At 47.3% G+C, this 25073-nt stretch overlaps 1 protein-coding gene across 1 annotated transcript in view; it reads left to right on the top strand.

Annotated features, from left to right (window-relative positions):
• Window positions 1-25073, top strand: part of LOC122890233 (epididymis-specific alpha-mannosidase-like) — a 51856-nt gene that overhangs the window by 12913 nt on the left and 13870 nt on the right. The window contains exons 3-10 of the mRNA XM_044225946.1: window positions 5295-5400; window positions 8119-8291; window positions 9067-9155; window positions 10368-10539; window positions 20354-20552; window positions 21903-22093; window positions 22994-23132; window positions 24730-24863. Of these exons, the coding sequence (XP_044081881.1) occupies window positions 5295-5400; window positions 8119-8291; window positions 9067-9155; window positions 10368-10539; window positions 20354-20552; window positions 21903-22093; window positions 22994-23132; window positions 24730-24863 (1203 nt within the window). The remainder of the gene's footprint in view (window positions 1-5294; window positions 5401-8118; window positions 8292-9066; window positions 9156-10367; window positions 10540-20353; window positions 20553-21902; window positions 22094-22993; window positions 23133-24729; window positions 24864-25073) is intronic.

Below are 25073 nucleotides of genomic sequence, written 5' to 3'. Positions count from 1 at the left end.
CTCCTACACTGTTGGTGGTAATGCCAGCTAGTGCAGTCACTCTGGAAAACAGCATGGAGGTTCCTCAAAAATTTGAAAATAGAACTACCCTATGATCCAGCAATTGCACTGCTGGGTATTTACCCTAAAGATACAAATGTAGTGATCCAAAGGGTCACGTGCACCCAGTGTTTATAGCAGAAATGTCCACAATAGCCAAACTAGGGAAAGAGCCCAGATATCCAGCAACAGATGGATGGATGAGTAAGTGTGGTATATATACACAATGGAATACTACTCAGCCATCAAAAAAAAGAAATCTTGCCATTTGAAATGATGTGGGTGGAACTAGAGGGTATTATGCTACATGAAATAAATCAGTCAGATAAAGGCAATTATCATATGACTCACTTATATGTGGAATTTAAGACAAAACAGGAGCATGGGTAAGAGAGGAAAATATAGAGCAAGAAAGAAGCAGAGAGGAAGACAAACCATAAGAGACTCTTAATCAAAGGAAACAAACTGAAGGTTGTTAGAGGGGAGGGGGTGGGGGATGAGGTAGCAGGATGATGGGCATTAAGGAGGGCATGTGATATAATGAGCACTGGATATTATATAAGATTAATGACTCATTAAAAAAAACCTAGCTTCTATCTTCATTGATTGGTTCTACTGTATCTCTGGTTTCTATCTCATTGATCTCAGCTCTAATCTCAATTATTTCCCCTCTTGTGCATAGGGTTGGCTTAATTTGTTGTTTATTCTCTAGTTCTTTAAGGTGTAAAGAGAGCTGGTGTATTTTGGATTTTTCAATTTTTTGAGGGAGGCTTGGATGGCTATATATTTCCCCCTTAGGACCACCTTTGCTATATCCCGTAGTTTTGGACGGAAGTGTTGTCATTCTCATTGGTTTCCATGAATTGTTTAAGTTCTTCTTTGATTTCCTGGTTGATCCAAACATTCTTAAGAAAGGTGGTCTTTAGCTTCCAGGTGTTTGAATTCCTTCAAAAATTTTCTTGTGGTTGAGTTCCAGTTTCAAAGCACTGTGGTCTTAGAATATGCAGGGAATAATGTGAATCTTTTGGTATTGGTTGAGTCCTGATTTGGGACCCAGTATATGATTGATAAACCATTGGCCAAACTAATCAAAAAGAAAAGAGAGAGGACCCAAATTAATAAAATTATGAATGAAAAGGGAGAGATCATGACTAACACTAAGGAAATGGAAACAATCATCAGAATTTATTATCAACAGTTATATGCCAATAAGTTATGCAACCTAGACGAAATGGATGCATTCCTGGAAACCTATAAACTTCCAAAACTGAATAAGGAAGAAATTGACAACCTGAATAGACCAATATCAAGTAATGAGATTGAAGCAGTGGTCAAAAACCTCCCCAAAAACAAGAGCCCAGGACCTGATGGATTCTCTGGGGAATACTACCAAACTTTCAAAGAGAAATAATACCTATTCTCCTGAAGTTGTTTCAAAAAAACTGAAGCAGAAGGAAAACTTCCAGACTCTTTTTATGAAGCCAGAATTACCCTGATTCCCAAGCCAGGCAAAGACCCCACCAAAAAGGAGAATTTCAGACCAATATCCCTGATGAATATGGATGCTTAGATTCTCAACAAGATCCTAGCTATAGGATTCAACAGTACATTGAGATTATGCTGAGTGAACTAAATCAAGCAGAGAGAGCCAATTATCATATGGTTCCACTTATTTGTGGAGCATACCAAATAGCATGGAAGACAAGGGGAGATGGAGAGGAGAAGGGAGTTGAGAGAAATTGGAAGGCGAGGTGAACCATGAGAGACTATGGACTCTGAAAAACAATCTGAGGGTTTTGAAGGGTCAGGGGGTGGGAGGTTGGGGGAACCAGGTGGTGGGTATTAGAGAGGGCACGGAAAGCATGGAGCACTGGGTGCAGTGCAAAAACAATGAATACTGTTACGCTGAAAAGAAATAAAAAATTAAAAAAAAACCCAGTACATTGAAAAGATTATCCACCATGACCAGATGGGATTTATCCCTGGGATGCAAGCATGGTTCAACATTAGCAAATCAATCAATGTGATAGAACAAATCAATAAGAGAAGAGAGAAGAACAACTTGGTCCTCTCAATTGATGCAGAAAAAGCATTTGACAAGATACAGCATATGTTCCTGACTAAAACGCTTCAGAGTTAGGGATAGAGAGAACATTCCTCAACTTCATGAAAGCTATCTATGAAAATTCCACAGCGAATATCATCTTCAATGGGGAAACGCTGACAGCCTTCCCGTTGAGCTCAGGAACATGACAAGGGTGTCCATTCTCGCCACTGTTGTTCAACATAGTATTAGAAGTCCTACCAACAGCAATCAGACAACAAAGAGAAATAAAAGGTATTCACATTGGCAATGAAGAAGTCAAACTCTCTCTTCACAGATGACATGATACTTTATATGGAAAACCCAAAAGACTCCACCCCAAACCACTAGAACTCATACAGCAATTCAGTAAGGGGGCAGGATACAAAATCAATGCACAGAAATCAGTTGCTTTCTTATACACTAACAATGAAAACATAGAAAGGGAAATTAGAGAATCGATTCCATTTACTCTAGCACCAAGATCCATAAGATACCTGGGAATAAACCTAACCAAAGAGGTAGAGAGGAACTACAGAACACTCATGAAAGAAATTGAAGAAGACACAAAAAGATGGAAGACCATTCCATGCTCATGGATCAGAGAACAAATATTGTTAAAATTTCTATACTGCCTAGAACAATCTATACTTTCCATGCCGTTCCAATCAAAATTCCACCGGTATTTTTCAAAGTGCTGGAACAAACAATCCTGAAATTTGTATGGAACCAGAAGAGACCCCGAATTGCTAAGGAAATGTTGAAAAAGAAAAACAAAAGTGGGGGCATCACATTGCCTGATTTCAAGCTTTACTGCAAACTTTACTGCAAGCTTTACAAACTTTACTGTGATCACCAAGTCAGCATGGTACTGGCACCAAAACAGACACATAGACCAGTGGAACAGAGTAGAGAGCCCAGATATGGACGTGCAACTCTAATGTCAAATAATCTTCGATAAAGCAGGGTGGGGGGAAAGCCAGTGGAAAAAAGAGAGTCTCTTTAATGAAAAGTGTTGGGAAAATTGGACAGCTATGTGTAGAAGATTGAAACTCAACCATTCTCTTACACCATACACAAAGATAAACTTGTAATGGATAATAGACCTCAATGTGAGGCAGGAATCTATCAAAATCCTAGAGGTGAAGATAGGCAATAACCTCTTTGACACTGGCCACAGCAACATCTTTCAAGACATGTCTCCAAAGGCAGAGGAAACAAAAGCGAAAATGAAAAGCTTCTGCACAGCAGAGGAAACAGTCAACAAAACAAAGAGGCAACCCCCAGAATGGGAGAAGATATTTGCAAATGACAGTACAGACAATGGGTGATATCCAAGATCTATAAGGAGCTAGTCAAACGTAACACACACAAAACAGATAATCATGTCAAAAAATGGGCAGAAGACATAAGCAGACACTTCTCCAAAGAAGACATACAAATGGCTAAGAGATACATGAAAAAATGTTCATCATCACTAGCCATCAGGGAGATTCAAATTAAAACCACATTCAGATACCACCTTACACCAGTTAGAATGGCCAAAATTAACAAGACAGGAAACAACATGTGTTGGAGAGGATGTGGAGAAAGGGAAACCCTCTTACACTTTTGGTGGGAATGCAAATTGGTGCAGCCACTTTGGAAAACAGTGTGGAGATTCCTCAAGAAATTAAAAATAGAGCTTCCCTATGACCCTGAAATTGCACTACTGGGTATTTGCCCCAAAGATACAGATGTAGTGAAAAGAAGGGCCATCTGTACCAATGTTCATAGCAGCAATGGCCACGGTCGCCAAACTGTGGAAAGAGCCAAGATGCCCTTCAACAGACAAATGGATAAAGAAGACATGGTCAATATATACAGTGGATTATTATGCCTCCATCAGAAAGGATGAATACCAACTTTTTTTAATCAACATGGATGGGACTGGAAGAGATTACACTGAGTGGAATAAGTCAAGGAAAGGGACTCAATTTTCATATGGTTTCCTTTATTTGTGGTGCACAAGGAAGAACACGGAGGACAAGGGGGAGATGGAGAGGAGAAGTGAGCTGGGGGAAATTGGAGGGGGAGATGAAGCACGAGAGACTGTGGACTCTGAGAAACAAACTGAGAGTTTTGGAGGGAAGGAGGGTGGGAGGTTGGGTGAGCCTGGTTGTGGGTATTATGGAGGGCAAGTATTGCATGGAGCACTGGGTGTGGTGCATAAGCACTGAATTCTGGAACACTGAAAAGAAATAAAAAATAAACATAAAAAATATTCATGACTCACTGACCTCTTCCTCTCAAACTAATAATACATAATAGTATGATTAATTGAATTTAAATTTTTAAAACCTTTGAAAAAATACTTACCAGTCAATCATGAGACAACATAAGCAGGAGGCCACTCCTTAAAATCCCTGGCCTGTAATTCCTGACATGATCAAGTCAATCGAGAAGACATAGCAGCTGAAGAAGTGTTGAGAATACAGGACAATGATGAGACATGACAGGGGAGTCAAGACACCAACCTGGACTAAACCCACACCTGTTAACAGGGCATTCATTGAACAACTGGGAACATTTGGATGAAGTCTGGATTAGCTACAGTGTTGCATTAATGATAAATGTCCTAATTTGTCAGGACGGGCTCTAATTACCCCGTCCTGACAAAACACACAGTGAAGGAATAGGGAGCAGGTATGTTATGTCCAACTGTTACTTTCAAATGGCTTAGAGAAAATCATACCAAGCTATAAAAAGATGGGGGGGGTGCTATGGCAAAAAGGTAAAGAAGGTTCCCAATGAATGAAATGAAAACTGGGGAAGGAATCCATGGGAGCTGTTTGCACAGTTCTTGCAAGTTTTTGATATTTCTGAAGTATTTCATCAGTGTAATTTAACAGATACAGATACAGACATGGAGACAGAGGAAAAGGTAGACAAGGTGGTAGAGACAGAAGTAGAGACAGAGCTACAGGTAGTTTCAGGTGGAGATAACACAGATCAAGTAGCAGCCATGGGCTGGCGTGGGTGTTGGGAGGCAGGTCTGACCTGATTCTCTTGCAGAATGAATGCACATGCAGGTGTGGAGGAAGGCACCATGAGACACCAGAGGCATGTCCCCACAGACATAGCCCAACTCTGGGGTATTAACCTGGCTTTGTTCTCTCTCCTTGTCACCAAGGTCCGCCATCTCCTGGCCACAAGACGCCTGGAGTTTGTCATTGGGGGCCAGGTCATGCATGATGAGGCCGTGACCCACTTTGATGACCAGATTCTGCAGCTCACAGGTTAGGTCCTCTTCCCCACCTCAGGTTATCCTGGGGCCTCCACACACACTGGGACTGGGTTCCTAAACCCCAGCTCTGGACCGGTCTTTCCCTCTGAGCAGGACACTGCGGCCACGTGAGTGCAGGGGTGTGGAGCGTGGTCTCGAGACAAGATGGCCTGGGTCTATCCTGGGTCTGTGCATTCCCAGGCCGAGGACCCTGGGCAAGGGATGTCCCCTCCCTGGGCCTCCCTTTCCTCATGGCCCAAAGGAGTTTGACGGCAGAGCATCCCTCACAGGGTACTTGTGAGGATCAAATTGGGACAATTCCTTGGGGCACACGAAGTGGAGCCCGTGGCTCCCAGGAGATAAGCAGTGAGGGTTAGACGTCATCTCTGCCATCCCCACCAGTACACAAAGCACCACCTGCACCAGTGAGGCCCCCCTCTCTGCCTCCATTACTCAGGCCACCACCTGTATCAACAACTCCCCACTCTGTCCACACTGACAGCCATAGCACTGTGTACATCACCTGTGTCACCATCACGATGACCACCATCATCACTTCCAGCGTCATTACCACCAGCGTCCTGACTGCACTGCCCCTATCTGCACCCCACCCAACCACCGCCTGCCTTCCAGCATGTCGGTGGGCAGAGGCACGGGCCCTCCTCCTCGCTATGACATGTCTCTTTGCCATGACAGAACCCCGCAGGCTGCCTGCAGGGGAGGGAGGGAATGGAGGGGGCCCCCATAACCCTGCCCTTGAGGGCCACTCACCCCCACCTTAGTCTGAGACCTGACACTTCTCTGGGGGGAGAGGCACCTGCCCTCAGCACTAGGTGACCAGGGAAAGCTGAGTGTGGCTGCGCCCCCTCCTCCCGCTCACTGAGGGGACCCCCACAGAGGTGGGACTATGGCAGGTGCTCTAGCGAGAGCTGCACCCCCCGCCCCCGCATCCTGAGGGGGAGAGCCCAGCTCGGGTCAGGGGTGGGGGTGTCACCTTTCCACCGAGAAAGGAAAGGTCTGGCCAGGAGGGAGAGACTCATCTGTGACCGTCCTGGCGGCTCTAGTCCAGGGGTTGTCTATTGGTAGCTACAGTCCAGGCCCCCAAGCCCTTACCCCAAGGTGTCTCTCATCTGCAGGAATGCTATGGGGTGTAGGAAACTTTCTTCTCCTGTCCCATTGGCCAGGATTCTGGCATGTGACCGGAAGGGCCCTCAAGGGATGCTGGGGAATGGCCTCCGACACTGAGCTCACAGCCCATTGGCCAGGGGAAGGCACATGCCTTGGAAGGCATGGTCTCGCTGAGGGACTCTGCACCTGCTGAAGCTGAGGGGGAGGGTGGGTTTCTGAGACTAGAAGGAGTAGGAGGACACGGTTCCATGGGATAATTAGCAGTTTCCTTCAATAATCACCTCTTCATTTGGGGCTCAGGATGCTTTGTGGTAGAGAGCCAGGAACCTGAGGAGCAGTGACTTGAGTCTTAAGGGCATGTCCCCTACTGCACTGGTGGGTTGGTTTGGGGTCCCCTTGGGCAGTTCATTGATGTTTCCCTGTGTCTTATGTACCTGTCCTGCTGGTCCCCAACAGCTGCCCCAGCTCCAGGCATCATATTGCCATATATTCCCACTCAAGTCAGAAAAGGGACAAAGGAACATTTGTCCTGACTCGCTGTTTTTCTTTTAAATTTATTTTTTTCCGTGTTCCAAGATTCATTGTTTATGCACCACACCCGGTCCTCCATGCAATACGTGCCCTCCTTAAAACCACCACGAGTCTCACCCAACCCCCCACCTCCACCCCTCCAAAACCATCGGTTTGTTTCTGAGTTTATAGTCTCTTATGGTTCATCTCCCTCTTCGATTTCTCCCAGCTCACTTCTCCTCTCCTTCAGCCAATCTGACTTTCTGTTTTTAATGAAAGTGGGAAATCTTTCCCTAAAGCAAACCAAGCTTAAGGCGCACATCTTTTTGGCTCCAACTGGCATCCATGACCACCTCTACCTCTGGCTTCCATCCAGGCTGAGAAAACAAGTATCTGCCAGAGGGGAATGAACTCGCCAAGAGCAGCTGAGACCAATGGCAATTCATCCTTTGGGGTGGGGATGGCACCCCCTGAACAAAGTGAGGATTGTCTGAGTGCAGGAGAAGGGGATATTGAACAGGCAGCAATCAGGTCTGCCTGGCTCTGGCTCCCTGTCTATAGAGAGGACTCTTCTTTGTACTACCTGCCCTCTCTCCTGAGATGCTATTGTCCACTCCCTCATAATCCCTGACCCACAATCCCCAGATCTTCCCTTGCCTCCACTGCTCCCTCCTGGTCTCCTCTGCTTCTTGACCACCCTCTGCCTCCTCCCCCTGCTGTCCCTGAGGGCCTGGAATCCCATGCTAGGTCCGTGCACCCTGGCTGGTTCTCCTCCCCTCCTGGGTGCCTCAGACCTCGACCTTCTCAGACACTGACATCTGGCAGCACTTCCCTCTCCTGACTTGGCCTGGCCTCTGGGCTCTGTCCAACAGGCCTGGGGTCCTCTGGAATGGCTCAGGCCCATGTGGTGACTCTAACGTCATGAACGAGTAAAGGAAGCATCGGGGAATCCTGGTGTGGCCCCCTCAGTGTTAGGATCTCCTGAAGCCCAGCCCCAGATGGCACTCTAGCCCCATGGAAGGGCAGGAGCCCTGAGTGAGCAGGTGGCAAGGGGCCCCCTCCTGTCACCAGCAAGGCGGTGCTCTCTTTGCAGAAGGACACGGGTTCTTATATGAAACCTTTGGGATCCGGCCACGGTTCTCCTGGCAAGTCGATCCCTTTGGCGCCTCTGCCACGACCCCCACCCTATTTGCCCTGGCGGGTTTCTACGCCCACGTCATCTCCCGGATCGACTATGACCTGAAGGGTGCCATGCAGAAAAACCAAGTGAGTCATGAGCCACATGCCCTGCTGTCTCTAGCCGCTCCTTTCATCCCTCTGTGTGCAGGGCCTGCTCCCATGCTCCGGGAGGAACGAGTATTCTCTCCAGCACGACTCAGGCAAGAGTGGTCTGAGACAAATGCAGGCTGCCGTGGGCAGCAGCAGACAAAGGTGGATTTGGGCTCTAGTGGGCGAGAGAAGCAATGTTGTCCTGAGCCCCATGACAGTCCACGCTGCACACTGAGCTCCCTTTCCACATCTGCACACGTCTCCTGCAGCTGACTGTGTGCTGCATTGGGCTGGGTGGGGCCTCCCCTTCTCTCCCATGCAGAAACTGAGGCACAGAAGAATCAGGGAACATGCGTGTGGTCCCAACGTCTCACTGGCTCGTTCTTAATAGAAGCAGGATTTCTCCCTCTTTTGTGACCCTGACCGGGTTCTAACCATGAGGGCAATGAAGCAACAGACTGCAGGCTTTGTGAGAGGCGGGCAGCTCCCTGTGCCAGGAGGTATTCAAGCAGAGCCAGAATGAGCTTCTCTAGCGGGCCTTGGCAGAGACAGTGCTGCTGGAGGTGGAAGGGTGCAGGAGCAGGCTGGCTCCTTCTGGAGGGCGGTTTCCACCACCATATGTGACTGTGGGGGGTCTGAGGGTGTCGAGAGGAGCCCGCAGAGGGGATGGAGTCCTGAGCCTTGGAGGGAGGCCCAGGTGGGGCTGGGGGAGGCGGAACCAGGGCAGCTGTGTTGCCCCTGGGCCTTTACTCTGTTCCCTTGGAATTTGCAGGGCCTACAGTTTGTGTGGCGAGGGTCCCCATCCCTGGCGGCTGAGCAGGAAATCTTCACGCACGTCTTGGACCAGTACAGCTACTGCTCGTGAGCACCTCCCGGGGCGGCCTGTGTTCTAGGCACTCTCCCTCTATTACCAGAGACACAGCCCACCCTCCCATCCACCCCTTTGGCAGGGCCGCTTAGCCCTGGCCCCATGGTCAGCTGTGGCAAGGTCTGGGTGGTTGGGGTGGCCGGCTCCAAGGTCTCCACATCGTTGGAGCAGCCAGCCTGAGGGGTCTTGGGGGTAGGAGGGCCTGGGTTCAACCCGCTCTGGCCCTTTGTACCTGGGATGCTGTGGGCAACAGGCTTGCCGGTCCTGGAACAGGAGAGATTAGTGGGGAAGGGGAAGGGCAGATGGCGAGAAGGATGCCAGACACGGACTTCAGGACCGATCATTCCTGTTTGTCAGGCCTCACTCTGTGCCAGGCCTGAGCCCAGTGTTTTCTACTGATGTCTTTCCTTTATCCGTCATGACAACCATCAGGACATTTTATGGATGAGGAGACAGGCTGAGAGGATCCAAGTGGCGGCTCCTGGCGGCTGGTCCAGGGTCCACCCTATGATACCTTGTGCAGCCCAGAATAAGGCAGGGAGGACCCTAATAGGGGCATCGACCCGCAGGGTTGATCTTGGGTTCTCTGCCATGTGGACCAAACTGGAGCCTGAGGCAAGAGGGAAAATCCAGAATACTGCCCTTGTCCTTAGAGAAATGTTGGGATTCCGTTCATGACAATTTGCTTTGCATTAAGTCTGAGTTTTGAAATAGGACACTAACTTATCTCTATGTCTCATACGGAGACTTGACACTGCCTTCCAGTTCACCCCGGGGCACAGTGCCTCTCTCGCCTCATCCTGCCCCAGCCCTGCTCAGGGCTTTGGATCCATGTCTGATAGGCACCATGGTGTCCCCAAGGATACTGCGATGAAAGGAATCCCATGAGATCTCCAGGGGTGGAAGGGGGGACACACAGGCTGTGGGCTCCATGTGGTGGATGAGGCAATGTGGGCCCGGGGAAGGGGCTGTGTTCAATGTCCCATGGCTGGTGAATCATGACACATGGGATAGTGCCCCATCTGCTTGCAGAGCTCTTGTGGGCCAGCACTGAGCTGCCCATTACACAGGTGGGAGAAGGAGGCCTGAGAAGTGGTCTGCATTCCCTGAGCTTCCTGGGTCCGGCTGCATCCTGCCTGTCCTTCCGGACCCAAGCTGCCTCCCTTCTCACGGATGGGCTCCACTAACCCTTCACTCTCCTGCAGGGTTCACTGGGATGGCTCAACTCTCTCCCCAGAGCGTCCCGCAAATAGGAAACTCCCGGATATGATTGAGCCTGTCGATGAGAACAACATTAGATACTATGTCAGTCTCCTTGTGGACCTTGTAAAGGAGCGGGCCGCCTGGTTCCGGACATCACATCTCCTCTGGCCTTGGGTAAGGCAGAGTCCCACACCCCAGTGTTCCCAACGTAGTCCTGGACTCCTGTCCAGTCTCACCCAACTAAGCGCTTTCGGAGTTCTGGCCAGGCTGCCAGCGTCAGCCCCTGGCCAGTGCCTCTTCCCCGCCCACCACACGCCATCATCTCTTCCACCAGCTCCTCCCACCACCTGGGACTCTCCCAGCCTCTCCCACCTGAAATACAGTCCCTGGCCCTTGCCAGTCCCCAGCTCCCTTCAGCTCCTTCCTCCTCCTCTTCCCATCTAAGTGTTGGGATATGAGGCCTGGGCGGGAATCCTGGCCCCCTGCTCTGTCACTGTGTGCCTTACTCCCCGGGTCTCAGTTTCCTCATTTCTGAAGTGGAGATCATGACAGGTCCTGCTTCACAGGCTTGATCTGGGGCCGACAGGAGATGTGCCCCATGACAGTGTCAGACGTGGATGTCCTCCTCCTCCTCTTGCTCCTCTTCCTCACCATCATACGCCGAGTTCTGCTTCACTGAGCACCCCCAGCGCACAGGCACCTTCCATGTGATATATTTGTCTCATACACTCAGTGTGCCCCATGGGCCTAAGATGCGGGCATGGCTGGTATACCATTTTGGAAATGAGGGACCTGAGAACCAGAGAGGTCAAGGCATCATCTTGAGACTGCACAGCCACATTGTAGGGCAGTTAGGATGGGGATTCGTGCTCATACCCTAGTAGGGCACTTCCTAGCCTGTCTTCTTACATCTTGACTGCCTTTCTTGTTTTCATGCTTCTTTAGTATTTTAGTCATTTTTATTTGTTATTACTCTTTATATGTGTGAATATATTAATAAATGAGTGTTTGAAGGTAACATCCCATTTTGTAACACATTAAGTCAAAATGCAACTATATGCGACTTTATGCGAGTCTTAACACATAGAAGCACAAAGAAACAAAATAATGATGTATATACTTTCTCAGGAGTTAAAAAGCTGATTGCTATTTGCAAAGGAAAACAGAAATCCTGGCTGCAGTGATTTGTGTCCAGATCACAAAACCCTGTAGTCCTGCTCTGGACCCTCCATCAGTGGATGCAAGGAGGTCTTTCACAGTGCTGTCCCGCACCTGTACATGTGGAGTCTGGGCCTATGCACATGGCATGCCAGTGTGCCCTTTGTGGAGACAGCTGTCAGCAAACAGGGAGCCCCTGGTGGGAGCCAGTCATGACTTGGCCTCAGTTTGACGAAGGACCCTTGACTGCAGCAGGTGTATCTGGGGCCACTGCAGCCCCACACCAGGTGTCTGTGCACAGCTGACAGGGAAGGAATATTGCAGAGCAGCCTCTCTCTCCCCATCACTCTTTGTTGTGAGTTCACACCAAATTCCTAGGTGAGATGATGGGGATAGACTCTTTGAATCCACGTCCTCAGGCAGCGTGAGAGCTGATGCTCCTGCAGGTCCATCACACTCACTGGCTGCTTGTAGGACGGATCTGGCTGGGGCTCACCTGCAGATCCCATGAGAACTCATGTTCCCCTCCTGTTTTGTTCATGAGAGGCTGGGAGTGACCTCCCCTAGGAAAGTTCCAAAAGCCAGGAATTGCAGATGTTTCAGGGAAGTGATGGGAGCTGGTGGGGTGTGGCTAGGGTGTGGGCCATGAGATAAGACACCCATGTGACACTTGGGAACTGCTTCACCCAGACTCACACTGTGAATTCTGCAAACTTTCGACAAGGACAACTGGGAATTACCGTGACTGTCTGGGGGTAACTTGAGTTAATGCTACAGCTCTCTCTCTCTTTTTTCTTTCTTCCATTTTTTTTATTTTAAAAGATTTTTTATTTATTTATATGCAAGAGAGAATGAGAGAGAGAGTGAGCACAAGCAGCAGGAGTGGCAGGCAGAGGGAGATGCCAGCTCCCCCCTGAGCCAGGAACCTGTTGCGGTTCTAGATCCCAGGACCCTAGGATTAGGACCTGAGCTGAAGACAGACGCTTAATTGACTGAGCCACCCAGGTGCCCCTCTCTCTTTTATATGGAGATAAAATTCACATATCATATGTTCATTTTGTGTGCAACATAACGATTCCATATTTGTCTAGGTTGAAAAACGATCCCCATGGTAAGTCTACTTAACATCCACCATCATATACAGTTACAAAGTATTTCTTCCTAGAATGCTTACCTTTAAGATCCATTCTTTTGCAACTTTAAATATACAATACAATATTATTACCTATAGTCACCATGCTGTCCCTTACATCCCCAGGACTTACTTATCCTCAAACTGGAAGGTTGTACCTTTTGACTCCTTCACCCATTTTACCCGCTCCTCACCCCTAATTCCATAATTCTATAAGTGAGATCCCATGGCTTTTGTCTTTCCCTGTCTGACTTATATCACTGAGCATTCTACTGTCAAGTTGTCCCATCCATTTTGTCCCTGCATTGAGATTTCCTTCTTCCTTTAGTGGGCATGATTGCCTTCCATGTCCCTACCACATCTTATCCACTCATCCATGGGTGGACACTCAGGTTGTGTCCATGTCTTGACAATTGTGAATAATCAGGGTAAAAAGACATAGAGGAGCATGGAAATGAACCCAGGGGTGCACACATCTTTTCAAATTAGTATTGTCATTTTCCTTGAGTAAATAGATTGCTGGATTATGGGGTAGTTCCATTTTTCAGTTTTTGAGGAAACTCTGTACTGTTTTCCATAGTGGTTACACCAGTGTGCACTCTCACCCACCGTGCAAAAGAGTTCTCTTTTCTCCACACTCTCGCCATTACTTGTTCTTTCCAGTTGTTCTGACAGTAGGCATTCTGACAGCTGTCCGGTATTTCTCACTGTGGGTTTCCTTTGTGTTTCCCTGATGATGAATGATGTGGACCTTGTTTTCATGCATCTGTTGTCCATCTGCTGGTCTCCTCTGGAACAATGTCGAGTCAGGTGTTCTGTTTTACTTTTACATATTTTCTTGGTCTTGAGTATTGAGTTCTAGAAGTTCTTATATATTATGGATATTAATTCCTTATCAGATATTTGATCTTCAAATATTTTCTCCCATCCAGTAGGTTGACATTTCATTTTATCAGTGGTATCCTTTGTTATGCAGAAGGTATTTTAAAAAATGTAGTCCCACTTGTTTAGTTTTGCTTTTGTTGCTTTTACTTTTGGTGTAAAATCCAAAAAAACATCACCAAGATAGATATCAAGGACGATACCCCCTCTGCTGTCTTCTAGGAGTTTTATGGTTTTAGGTTTGTGTTCAAATCTTTAATCTATTCTGAGGTAGTTTGTAAGATGGTAGTCCCACTTCATAATTTTGTATGAAGCTGTCCAGTTTTCCCAACACCATTTACTGAAGGGACTCTGATTTCCTTAGTATATATTCTTTGCTCCTTTATCACAAATTAACTGATCAGATATATATGGTTTTGTTTCTGGGCTCTCTAATCTGTTTGTTGATCTGTATGTCTGGCTTTATGCCAATACCACACTCTTCTTAGTACCACAGTTTTAAAATGCGGTACAAAATCAGGGAATGTGATGCCTCCAGCTTTGTTCTTCATTCTCAGGATTGCTTTGGCTCTTCAGGATCTTTTGTGGTTCAATACAAATTTGAGGACTGTTCTATTTCTGTGAAATATGCCATTTGAATTGCATTGAATCTGTAGATTGCTTTGGGTGGTATGGACTTTTTTTTATTGTATCTTTATCTTTCTTTGAAATTTTCATTTTGTTTTTTCAGTGTTCCAAGATTCATTGTTTATGCACCACATGCAGTGCTCCAGGCCATACGTGCTCTCTTTAATACCCACCACCAGGCTCACCCAATCCCGTACCCCTTTCCCCTCCAAAACCCTCAGTTTGTTTCTCAGAGTCCACTGTCTCTCATGCTTCATGTCCCCGTCCAGTTTCCCCCAACTCACTTCTCCTCTCCTTCACCCACTGTCCTTTGTGTTATACCTTATGCTCCACAAGTAAGCAAAACCATATGATAATTGACTCTCTCTGCTTGACTTATTTCACTCAGCATAATCTCTTCCAGTCTCATCGATGTTGATACAAAAGCTGGGTATTCATCCTTTCTGATGGAGGCATAATACTCCATTGTATGTATGGACCATGTCTTCTTTATCCATTTGTTTGTTGAAGGGCATCTTGGCTCTTTTCATGGTTTGGCAACGGGGGCATTGCTGCTATGAACATTGGGGTACAGATGGCCCTTCTTTTCACTACATCTGTATCTTTGGGGTAAATACCCAGTAGTGCAATTGCAGGGTCATAGGGAAGCTCTATTTTTAATTTCTTAAGGAATCTCCACACAGTTTTCCTAAGTGGCTGCACCAACTTGCATTTCCACCAACAATGTAAGAGGGTTCCCCTTTCTCCACATCCTCTCCAACACATGTTGTTTCCTGTCTTGTTAATTTTGGCCATTCTAACTGGTGTAAGGTGGTATCTGAATGTGGTTTTAGTTTGAATCTCCCTGATGGCTAGTGATGATGAACACTTTTTCATGTGTCTCTTAGCCATTTGTATGTCTTCTTTGGAGAAGTGTCTGCTCATGTCTTCTGCCCATTTTTTGACATGATTATCTGTTTTGTGTGTGTTACGTTTGACTAGCTCCTTGTAGATCTTGGATATCACCCATTGTCTGTACTGTCATTTGCAAATATCTTCTCCCATTCTGGGGGTTGCCTCTTTGTTTTGTTGACTGTTTCCTCTGCTGTGCAGAAGCTTTTGATCTTGATGAAGTCCCAAAAGTTCATTTTCGCTTTTGTTTCCTCTGCCTTTGGAGACATGTCTTGAAAGATGTTGCTGTGGCCAGTGTCAAAGAGGTTATTGCCTATCTTCTCCTCTAGTATTTTGATAGATTCCTGCTTCACATTGAGGTCTTTTATCCATTACAAGTTTATCTTTGTGTATGGTGTAAGAGAATGGTTGAGTTTCAATCTTCTACACATAGCTGTCCAATTTTCCCAACACTTTTCATTAAAGAGACTCTCTTTTTTCCACTGGCTTTCCCCCCACCCTGCTTTATCGAAGATTATTTGACATTAGAGTTGCACGTCCATATCTGGGCTCTCTACTCTGTTCCACTGGTCTATGTGTCTGTTTTGGTGCCAGTACCATGCTGACTTGGTGATCACAGTAAAGTTTGTAAAGCTTGCAGTAAAGTTTGCAGTAAAGCTTGAAATCAGGCAATGTGATGCCCCCACTTTTGTTTTTCTTTTTCAACATTTCCTTAGCAATTCGGGGTCTCTTCTGGTTCCATACAAATTTCAGGATTGTTTGTTCCAGCACTTTGAAAAATACCGGTGGAATTTTGATTGGAACGGCATGGAAAGTATAGATTGTTCTAGGCAGTATAGAAATTTTAACAATATTTGTTCTCTGATCCATGAGCATGGAATGGTCTTCCATCTTTTTGTGTCTTCTTCAATTTCTTTCATGAGTGTTCTGTAGTTCCTCTCTACCTCTTTGGTTAGGTTTATTCCCAGGTATCTTATGGATCTTGGTGCTAGAGTAAATGGAATCGATTCTCTAATTTCCCTTTCTATGTTTTCATTGTTAGTGTATAAGAAAGCAACTGATTTCTGTGCATTGATTTTGTATCCTGCCCCCTTACTGAATTGCTGTATGAGTTCTAGTGGTTTGGGGTGGAGTCTTTTGGGTTTTCCATATAAAGTATCATGTCATCTGTGAAGAGAGAGTTTGACTTCTTCATTGCCAATGTGAATACCTTTTATTTCTCTTTGTTGTCTGATTGCTGTTGGTAGGACTTCTAATACTATGTTGAACAACAGTGGCGAGAATGGACATCCTTGTCATGTTCCTGAGCTCAACGGGAAGGCTGTCAGCATTTCCCCATTGAGGATGATATTCGCTGTGGAATTTTCATAGATAGCTTTCATGAAGTTGAGGAATGTTCTCTCTATCCCTATACTCTGAAACATTTTAGTCAGGAATAGATGCTGCATCTTGTCAAATGCTTTTTCTGCATCAATTGAGAGGACCAAGTTGTTCTTCTCTCTTCTCTTATTGATTTGTTCTATTACATTAATTGATTTGCGAATGTTGAACCATGCTTGCATCCCAGGGATCAATACCACCTGGTAATGGTGGATAATCTTTTCAATGTACTGTTGGATCCTACTAGCTAGAATCTTGTTGAGAATCTAAGCATCCATATTAATCAGGGATAATGGTCTGATATTCTCCTTTTTGATGGGATCTTTGCTTGGTTTGGGAATCAGGGTAATGCTGGCTTCATAAAAAGAGTCTGGAATTTTTCTTCTGCTTCAGTTTTTTGAAACAGCTTTAAGAGAATAGGTATTATTTCTTCTTTGAAAGTTTGGTACAATTCCCCAGGGAATACATCAGGTCCTGTGCTTTTTTGTGGGGGGAGGTTTTTGATCATGGCTTTAGTCTCGTTACTAGATATTGGTCTACTCAGGTTGTCAGTATCTTCCTTATTCACTCTTGGAAGTTTATAGGTTTCCAGGAATCCACTGATTTCTTCTAGGTTGTTTATTGTATTAGCATATAACTATTGATAATAATTTCTGATTATTGTTTCTATTTCCTTGGTGTTAGTCATGATCTGTCCCCTTTCATTCATAATTTTATTAATTTGGGTCCTCTCTTTTTTTTTTTTTTTGGATTAGTTTGGCTAGTGGTTTATTGATCTTATTGATTCTTTCCAAGAATCACCTTCTAGTTTTATTGATGTGTTCTACTGTACCTCTAGTTTCTATCTCATTGCTCTCTGCTCTAATCTTGATTATTTACCTTCTAGTGTGTGGGGTTGGCTTAATTTGCTCTTGGTTTACCAGTTCCTTGAGGCATAAAAAGCGCTTGTGTATTCTGGATTTTTCAGTTTTTTGAGGGAGGCTTGGATGACTATATATTTCCCCTTAGGGCCACCTTTGCCATATCCCATAGGTTTTGGACAGCTGTGTCTTTATTCTCATGGGTTTCCATGAATTGTTTAAGATCTTCTTTGATTACCTGGTTGATCCAAACATTTTTGAGCAGGCTGGTTTTTAGCTTCCAAGTGTTTGAATTCCTTCCAAAAGTTTTCTTGTGGTTGAGTTCTAGTTTCGAAGCATTGTGGTCTGAGAATATGCAGGGAATAATGTGAATCTTTTGGTATTGGTTGAGCCCTGATTTGTGACCCAGTATTGGTCTATTCTGGAGAAAGTTCCATGTGCACTTGAGAAGGATGATTATTCTGCTTTTTTAGGGTGGAATGTTCTGTAAGTATCTATGAGGTCCATCTGGTCCAATGTGTCATTCAAAGCTCTTGTTTCTTTACTGATTTTCTGCTTGGATGGACTGTCTGTTACTGAGAGTGGCATGTTAAGATCCCCTACAATGAATGTATTCATATCAATATGACTCTTTATTTTGATTAACAGTTGGCTTATGTAGTTGGCTGCTCCCATATTGGGACATAAATATTTACAATTGTTAGATCTTCTTGGTGGATAGACCCTTTAAGACTGTGAACTCTGAGAAACAAACTGAAGCTTTTGGAGGGAAGGGGTAAGGGGTTGGGAGGACCTGGTGGTGAGTACTAAAGAGGGCACATATTGCATGGAGCGCAGGGTGCGGTGCATAAACAGTGAATCTTGGAACACTAAAAAAATAATATTAAATTTAAAAAAGAATTATGTAGTGTCCTTCTGTATCTCTGACTATAGTCTTTAGCTTAAAATCTAATTTATCTGATATGAGAATCTCTAACCCAGCTTTCTTTTGAGGCCCATTGGCATGCAAGATGCTTCTCCATCCCTTCACTTTCAGTCTGGGTGTATCTTTAGGTTCCAAATGTGTCTCTTGTAGACAGCATATGGATGGGTTCTGTCATTTTATCCAATCTGCAACCCTGTTTCATTTTATGGGAACATTTAGGCCATTCACATTGAGAATGATTATTGAAAGATACATTTTTATTGACATCATGTTGCCTGTGAAGTCTTTGTTTCTATAGATTGTCTCTATAAATTTCTGTTCTATGTCACTCTTGGGTTCTTTAATCTTTTATAGAATCCACCCCCTCCAATAGTTCTTGTAGTACCGGCTTGATGGTCACATATTCTTTTAACTATCTTGCTGGTTTTAGAAACTCTTCATCTCTCCTTCCATTCTGAATGCCAACATTGCTGGATAAAGTATTCTTGGCTGCATGTCTTCTCCGTTAGTGCCCTGAATATGTCTTGCCAGCCCTCTCATGCTTCCCAGGTTTCTGTGGACAGGTCTAATGTTATTCTGATGGACTTTCTTCTGTATGTAAGGAATCTCTTCCCCCTAGCTGCCCTCAGGACCTCTTGTCTAAAATGATGATTTGTGAATTTCGTGGACATTTTAACAATATTAAATCTTGGCATCCAGGAACACAGGATATCTTCCCATTATTTGTGTCTTCTTCAAGTTCTTTCATTAGTGTCTTATGGTTTTTGATGTACAGGTCTTTCACCTCCTTGGTTCAGCTTCTTCCTAGGTATTTTATTCTTGTGATGCAGTTACACATCAGCTTGCTTTCTTAATTTCTTTTTCTGATAGTGGATTTTTAGGGTACAGGAGTGCAACTGATTTTGCATGTTCATTCTGTACCCTGCCACTTGACTAAATTTGTTCATTAGTTCTAGCCATGTTTTAGAGGAATGTTTCGGGCTTTTTATACATAATACCATGCCATCTTCAAATAGTGACACAATTACTTCTTCCTTTCTCATATGGATGTCCTTTGTTTCTTTTCCTTGCCTACTTGCTCTGGCAAAGCCTTCCAATGCAATGTTGACTAAATGTAGACAAGATGGGTATCCTTGCCTAGTTCCTCATCTCACAGGAAAACCTTCCAGATTTCCACCATGGAGTATGATGCTAGATTTGGACTTGTCATAATGTCCTTTATTATTTTTAAAAAAGATTTTATTTATTTATTTGACAGATCACAAGTAGGCAAAGAGGCAGGATCGGGGGGAACAGGCTCCCCTCTGAGCAAAGAGTCTGATGCAGGACTCCATCTCAGGACCCTGGAATCATGACCTGAGCTGAAGGCAGAGGCTTTAACCCACTGAGCCACCCAGTCGACCCCATAATGGCCTTTATTGTGTTGAGGCATGTTACCTCCATTCTCACTTTTTGAATGTTTTTATCCTACATGGATGTTGAATGTTGTCAGTTGGTTTTTCTGCATCTGTGGAGAGGATCATAGATATTTTATCCTTTATTTTATTAATCTGGTGCATCCTGTTATCGGTTTGTGGATGTTGAACCATCCTTGAATTCCTGAAGTGAGTTGCAGTCTATCATGGTGTATGATCATTCTGACAGATTGCTGATCTTGGCCTGCTAACAACTGTTGAGAATTGTTGCATCTGTATTCATCAGGGACATTGGCCTATAATTTTCCTTTACGTGGTGTCCTTGTCTAGTTTTGGTAACAGGGTAATGTTGTTTCTAACATATGAGTTTGGAAGTATTCCTTCTTTTTCTGTGTCTTTGGAAGAGTGTGAGAGGGATAGGTAATAAATATAAAACATCATTAAAGGAAGGAAGGTAGGGAAGAGACAGAAAGGAATATAGGAAGGGAGAAAGGAATTAAAGAAGGAAGGGAGGGAGGAAAAGGTTAGGAAGGAAGGAAAGGAGGAAGGTAGGTAGGTAGGTAGGTAGGTGCAAGAATGTACTTGGGGAGCTGGTTGGAGCTTCTGCAAGGAAGAGTGGGAGGGCCCCTGATGGGGGTGATGAAGACTGGACTTGGCTCTTCCTGAACTGGGCTCTGCCCTGGAATTCCAAGGTTTTGTGCTGTGTCCTGGCCTGCAGGGGTGTGACAAGCAATTCTTCAACGCTTCACTGCAGTTTGCCAACATGGACATTCTGCTGGATTACACCAACTCTTACAAATCCAGGCTCGGCATCTCTGTGGAGTACGCCACGCTGGCCAAATACTTTGGTGCATTGCAAGCTACCAATGTCACCTGGCACGTCCGTGAGCACCAAGACTTCCTGCCCTATTCCTCAGGTATGACCCCGTGCAGATTGGATGCAGATCTGGTGCTGGGGAGGGTGCCCACCGAGTCTGCACTGCCGTGCTGATGGAGCTTTTGAGGGTCACTGGGGCCGAGATGGCCCCTGCTCCCCACACGTGCCCCCACACCCTGTCCCACCTAGCTATCCCAGGATTGACACTACACTCACAGAAGGGCTCCATAACTTCCTATTTCCACATCCACAAGGCCTTGGCCCCCTTCACCCAGGAGGGCTACAAGGCTGTGAGCATGGTTACAGTTGAGGTGGGAGGGGCAAATTGATGTGGGTGGGGTTACACTTGCAGTTCAAGTATAACTACTTCCTTGTGGGCGTGGTTACAGTCCAGGTAGAGGAGGCTATGTGAGTGTGGGCGCGGCTATGCTGAAGTGGGCGGGGCTACACCGAGGAGGGAGGAGATAGGACAATGTCCTGCAGGTGTTCTGAAGGGGCTTGATTTGGTGCAACCCTCCAGGATACACAATGTTTATGTGGAGAGTGGACAGGTGCGGTGATCCCTGGTCCCTGCTCTGAGTCACTGGGGATTTAGAGCTTGGGCTGCAGGGCGCCCCTGCCTGACAAGGACACTCAGCCTGCTGGAGGAGCTGTGGACAGCATGGTCTCCTGACCATACAGCCTGTAGCCTTTCCCCGGATCACAGGGCTGGCTACCCTTCCTGGTGTGTTCAGGTCATGTGGGAGAAGGTCAGAGAATGGAGATACTTCCCAGCCTAGGAGAAGGCAGAAGGCAAGAACAAGAGGGACAGTCAACCACCTGTGGGACCCAGCCATGCTGCCAGGAGGCACCCAGCCCCCCTCCTCCCACCCAATCTTGGTCAGGAGTCATTCTCTATGTGCAGGTCCATGCAGCAGACACGGGATCCCTCAGCTTTCCCCCACCCCACCTCCCTAGACTGCCAGTGGAACCCCAGTGATGGCAGGCTTATCCCAGACTCTCCATTACCCTCGAGTCACATGCCAGCACTCAAAGGCCTGTGTCAACTGGGTGCTGCCAACTTGGCTCCCATCTCCCCCACCGCTCCCGGGAGATGTCCCAGGCCCTTGGCTCACAGGCTGTTCCAGGTTTCCCAGGTCCACCCTGGGCTCTCTGGTTCCCCATCCCAGGCCTGGTCCAGCCCAACCTGATCCTCACAGTTACCCCAGCCTCTCTCTAGAATCCCTGGACCATTCCTGGCCTGGCTGGAACAGGAGTCTTTGGCAGCCCCCATAGGTGACCCAGGCAGAGCCAGAGCCCAGGCCCCAGCTTTCCTAGCTCTACTGGGACTAGATTTCAGGAAGCCCCCAGGCCAGGGAGACTCAAGCCAACTGCCAGCCCTTCTCTCCAGGTCCACATCAGGCCTGGACCGGCTTCTATTCATCTTGCAACCAGCTCAAGGGGCTGGCCAGGCGAGCCAGCGCTCTGTTGTATGCTGGGGAGTCCATGTTCACACGCTCTGTGTGGCCGGTCCCCCACCAGCACCTGGACCTGGACTGGGCCCTGAAGCAGCTCCAGCAGCTCCGCTGGGCTGTCTCTGAGGTAACGGCACCCCTCTCAGCAACACGATCAGGTTGGAAACCTCCTGTGCAGTGCACTTCCCCAGCCCCTGATCACTAGATGTCCATGTTTCAGAAGAGAACACCGGGGTGGCCTGTGGTCCCATGGCAGGTGCAGGTGGACCCTGGGCCAAGGCCAGAACCATGCTCTGATAGCCTTCAGCTGGTAGTTTCAGTAGGCTTTAGAGCCAAATTTACCCAGAGGGCAAAGGGCAAAGAGAAGCAGCATTAGTGTTCTACATTCCTGCATGGATTCAATCCCACTCCGCTGTGTGTCCTCAGGCTCAGGACTTCCCTCTATGAACCCTACTTCCCTCCCTGTACACTGAGAAGCTCATGCCCACCCCAGGATGGTGGGGCAACTGACTGTGTGAATGTACATATCCTGTTTGGCACAGTGGCTGCCCCACAGCAAGTTGTTCCCAACGCTCTGTCTCCATGTGTCCCCACTGTACAGATGGGAAAACTGACAGAATGTGTCACTGTGTTGGGAGCAGAGTGGATAGATTGAGCCATTGGAGTAGGCAGGACACATAGCTTTAGCTGGTGGGGCCTCAGTTTCTCTTTGGGGAAGACAAGCTCATCCCATGTCCACTTTGGTACAGAGAATGGAGGGTGCCTGGAGCATCCCAGTGGCACTCACAGGTAGAGGTGAAGCTGGGGTGGGTCCCTTGTAGATGTCTGTTTTCTGCCCAAGCTAGAGGACTCAGTGGGTTTCTGCAAAGTCATCAAACCTCTGGTCCTGTTTTCTACTCTGGAATATGGTAGGGATGCTCACCTGCCCCACTAGAATCTGGTGAAAGGGAAGGAGAGCCAGACTCCAGGAGGTGGTCTGCAGAGGCAGGCCAAATCCAGGGTTTCTCCCACTCTGGTTGGGACCCAGGTACAGCACCATGATGCCATCACTGGTACTGAGAACCCCAAGGTGAGAGACATGTACGTGAAGAATCTGAGGTCAGGGATGCAGGGTGTGCACGAACTGATGGCCTCCATTTTCCAGGACAGGACCCCGGCATACTCAGGTAAGCAAGGCCCCTGTGGGATGGCTCTACATGTCTGGGAGGGGGCTCTTAACCCTTCTGAGCAGAGCTGGGGGTCATGGAGAGGACCTGAACAACCTGAGCTTCAGATCTGCAACCACATCCCTTGTGTACCCCTAAGCCCTTGGTCTGAGCTTGGCAAGTGCCTTGACTCCTCTGAGCCTCCATGTTCTGTGTGTGATGGGAAGATGGGAAGGTCACCACTGAAGCCCGTCCTAATAGCCAACTGAGTTAGGTGTTTGCTCAGCACCCAGCTTGCAGTGTTTACTGCTATGCCTGGAGAGTCTGTAAGCTTAGAGGTGCTTTTGTCCTCACTGTGTAGCTGAGGACACACCAGAAACAGAGATTGTGGACATGCCCGGGGTCACCCAGCTGGGAGGAGCAGAGCTAGAATTGAACCCAGGGACTGAGCTGCAGGATTGCAGAGGATACAGGTGTTCTCAGGGACATGGCCCCGTCTGGATTGCCCAACTCCCTCCTAAGTTCAGTTTGGGTGCTGATTCCAGGCCCTTTGACAGCAAAGGTTTCACACATCTGGAGTAACGGTCATGCAGCCTGAGACTGGGAATTGTGAACCAGAAAGTCCTAGGGGCACTGGGACACCTCAGCCTCCCTCCCAGTGCCTGATGTCATGGGCACAAGGCCTGCTGCAACCTTCCCAGCACCCCACCTCAGCCTGCGCTCTGTCATGGTGCACCCTCACATCTGACCTCCCTGCTCACTGAGTCTGCACTTCTTTCCATCTGCATCTGTCGGCAATGCTCTCTGACCTTCAGACCAGTGAAGGCCCTTGGGGACCATGCATGCAATGCCCAGCGTCACAGCCCACTGATCTGGGGGTTGGCTGGGACAGAGAGCAGCAGCAGAGCTGGAACTGGAGTCTTATTTCCCTGCCCGGCGGGGCCGTCCATTCCCATGACCTCACCAGGGTGACTTGTCTGAGCAATGAAGGGGTGGAGGTCAGGAAAGGTGTCCCAGCAACAGGGAACAGCCTGGGCAGGGGCATGGGGCTGGAAAGTGTGTGCTGTTTTCAGGGGTCCAGGATTCATCAGATGAGCAGAGTTTATCTCACTGGGAGTAACGAATGGACAGAGAAGTAACCCAGAGTCACATCACTGGGGCTCAGACACTGGGCTAGGTGATTGGACTGGACCTCCAGCCTTCCAGGAATTCTCCAGTCCTTCCCAATGCCAAGGGCTCGAAGGAAGGTGTGTTGGGAGCCACACCTTAGTAGCTGGTCAGGTCGGACATGTGACTGTACTTCTCGGGGTCTCAGTTCCCTTGTCAATCTAATGGGGCTGTCAGGGGTGATGTGTAAGGAGCATGGGGATCCTCTCTGTCCAGAAGGACACAGTGTGATCCCTTCCAGCATCCCTGGCCTGGGGAATGGACACAGAGTCCTGAGCAGAGTACGGGGTCTGTTGGTGTAGAGAATCACTAGCTCACTGGTCCTATACTCAGTTCCCCCGGTAACTCTGCAGGAATGTCTCTCTTCTGCCTCAGTTTCCCATGTAACCAGGACCCCCAGGGGTGTTGGGTGAATCCAATGGCAGCAGTAAATCCAATTCTCTGTGTGCAGACCCAGAAGCTGGGGGACACATTGCCGTGGTCTACAACCCCCTGGCTTGGACGGTCACCACCCTTGTTACCCTGACTGTGGGCTTCTCCAGGGTCAACGTCACAGATGAGTTTGGCCAGCCAGTGGCTGCACAGGTATGGCCCTGACAGCATGCACAGGGGCACACTTGCTGCCGCTGACATCTTTTCCAGTAGGGCACTTCCTGAAGTGGGAGCAGTTCACATGAACACGTGGACATTGGGGCCACACCTGGAAGACACCCCATGGAGACCCTTATATAGTAAGGTCAGTGGGATCCACAAGGGGACTCTCACTGGTCTGTGAGCATCTGAAGTGCCTAGAAG

The sequence above is a fragment of the Neovison vison genome, chromosome 11 (assembly GCF_020171115.1).
Source record: "Neovison vison isolate M4711 chromosome 11, ASM_NN_V1, whole genome shotgun sequence".
Classification (NCBI taxonomy): domain Eukaryota; kingdom Metazoa; phylum Chordata; class Mammalia; order Carnivora; family Mustelidae; genus Neogale; species Neogale vison.
The sequence above is the reverse complement of the archived record's forward strand: the minus strand, read 5'-3'. Positions and strand labels throughout refer to the sequence as shown.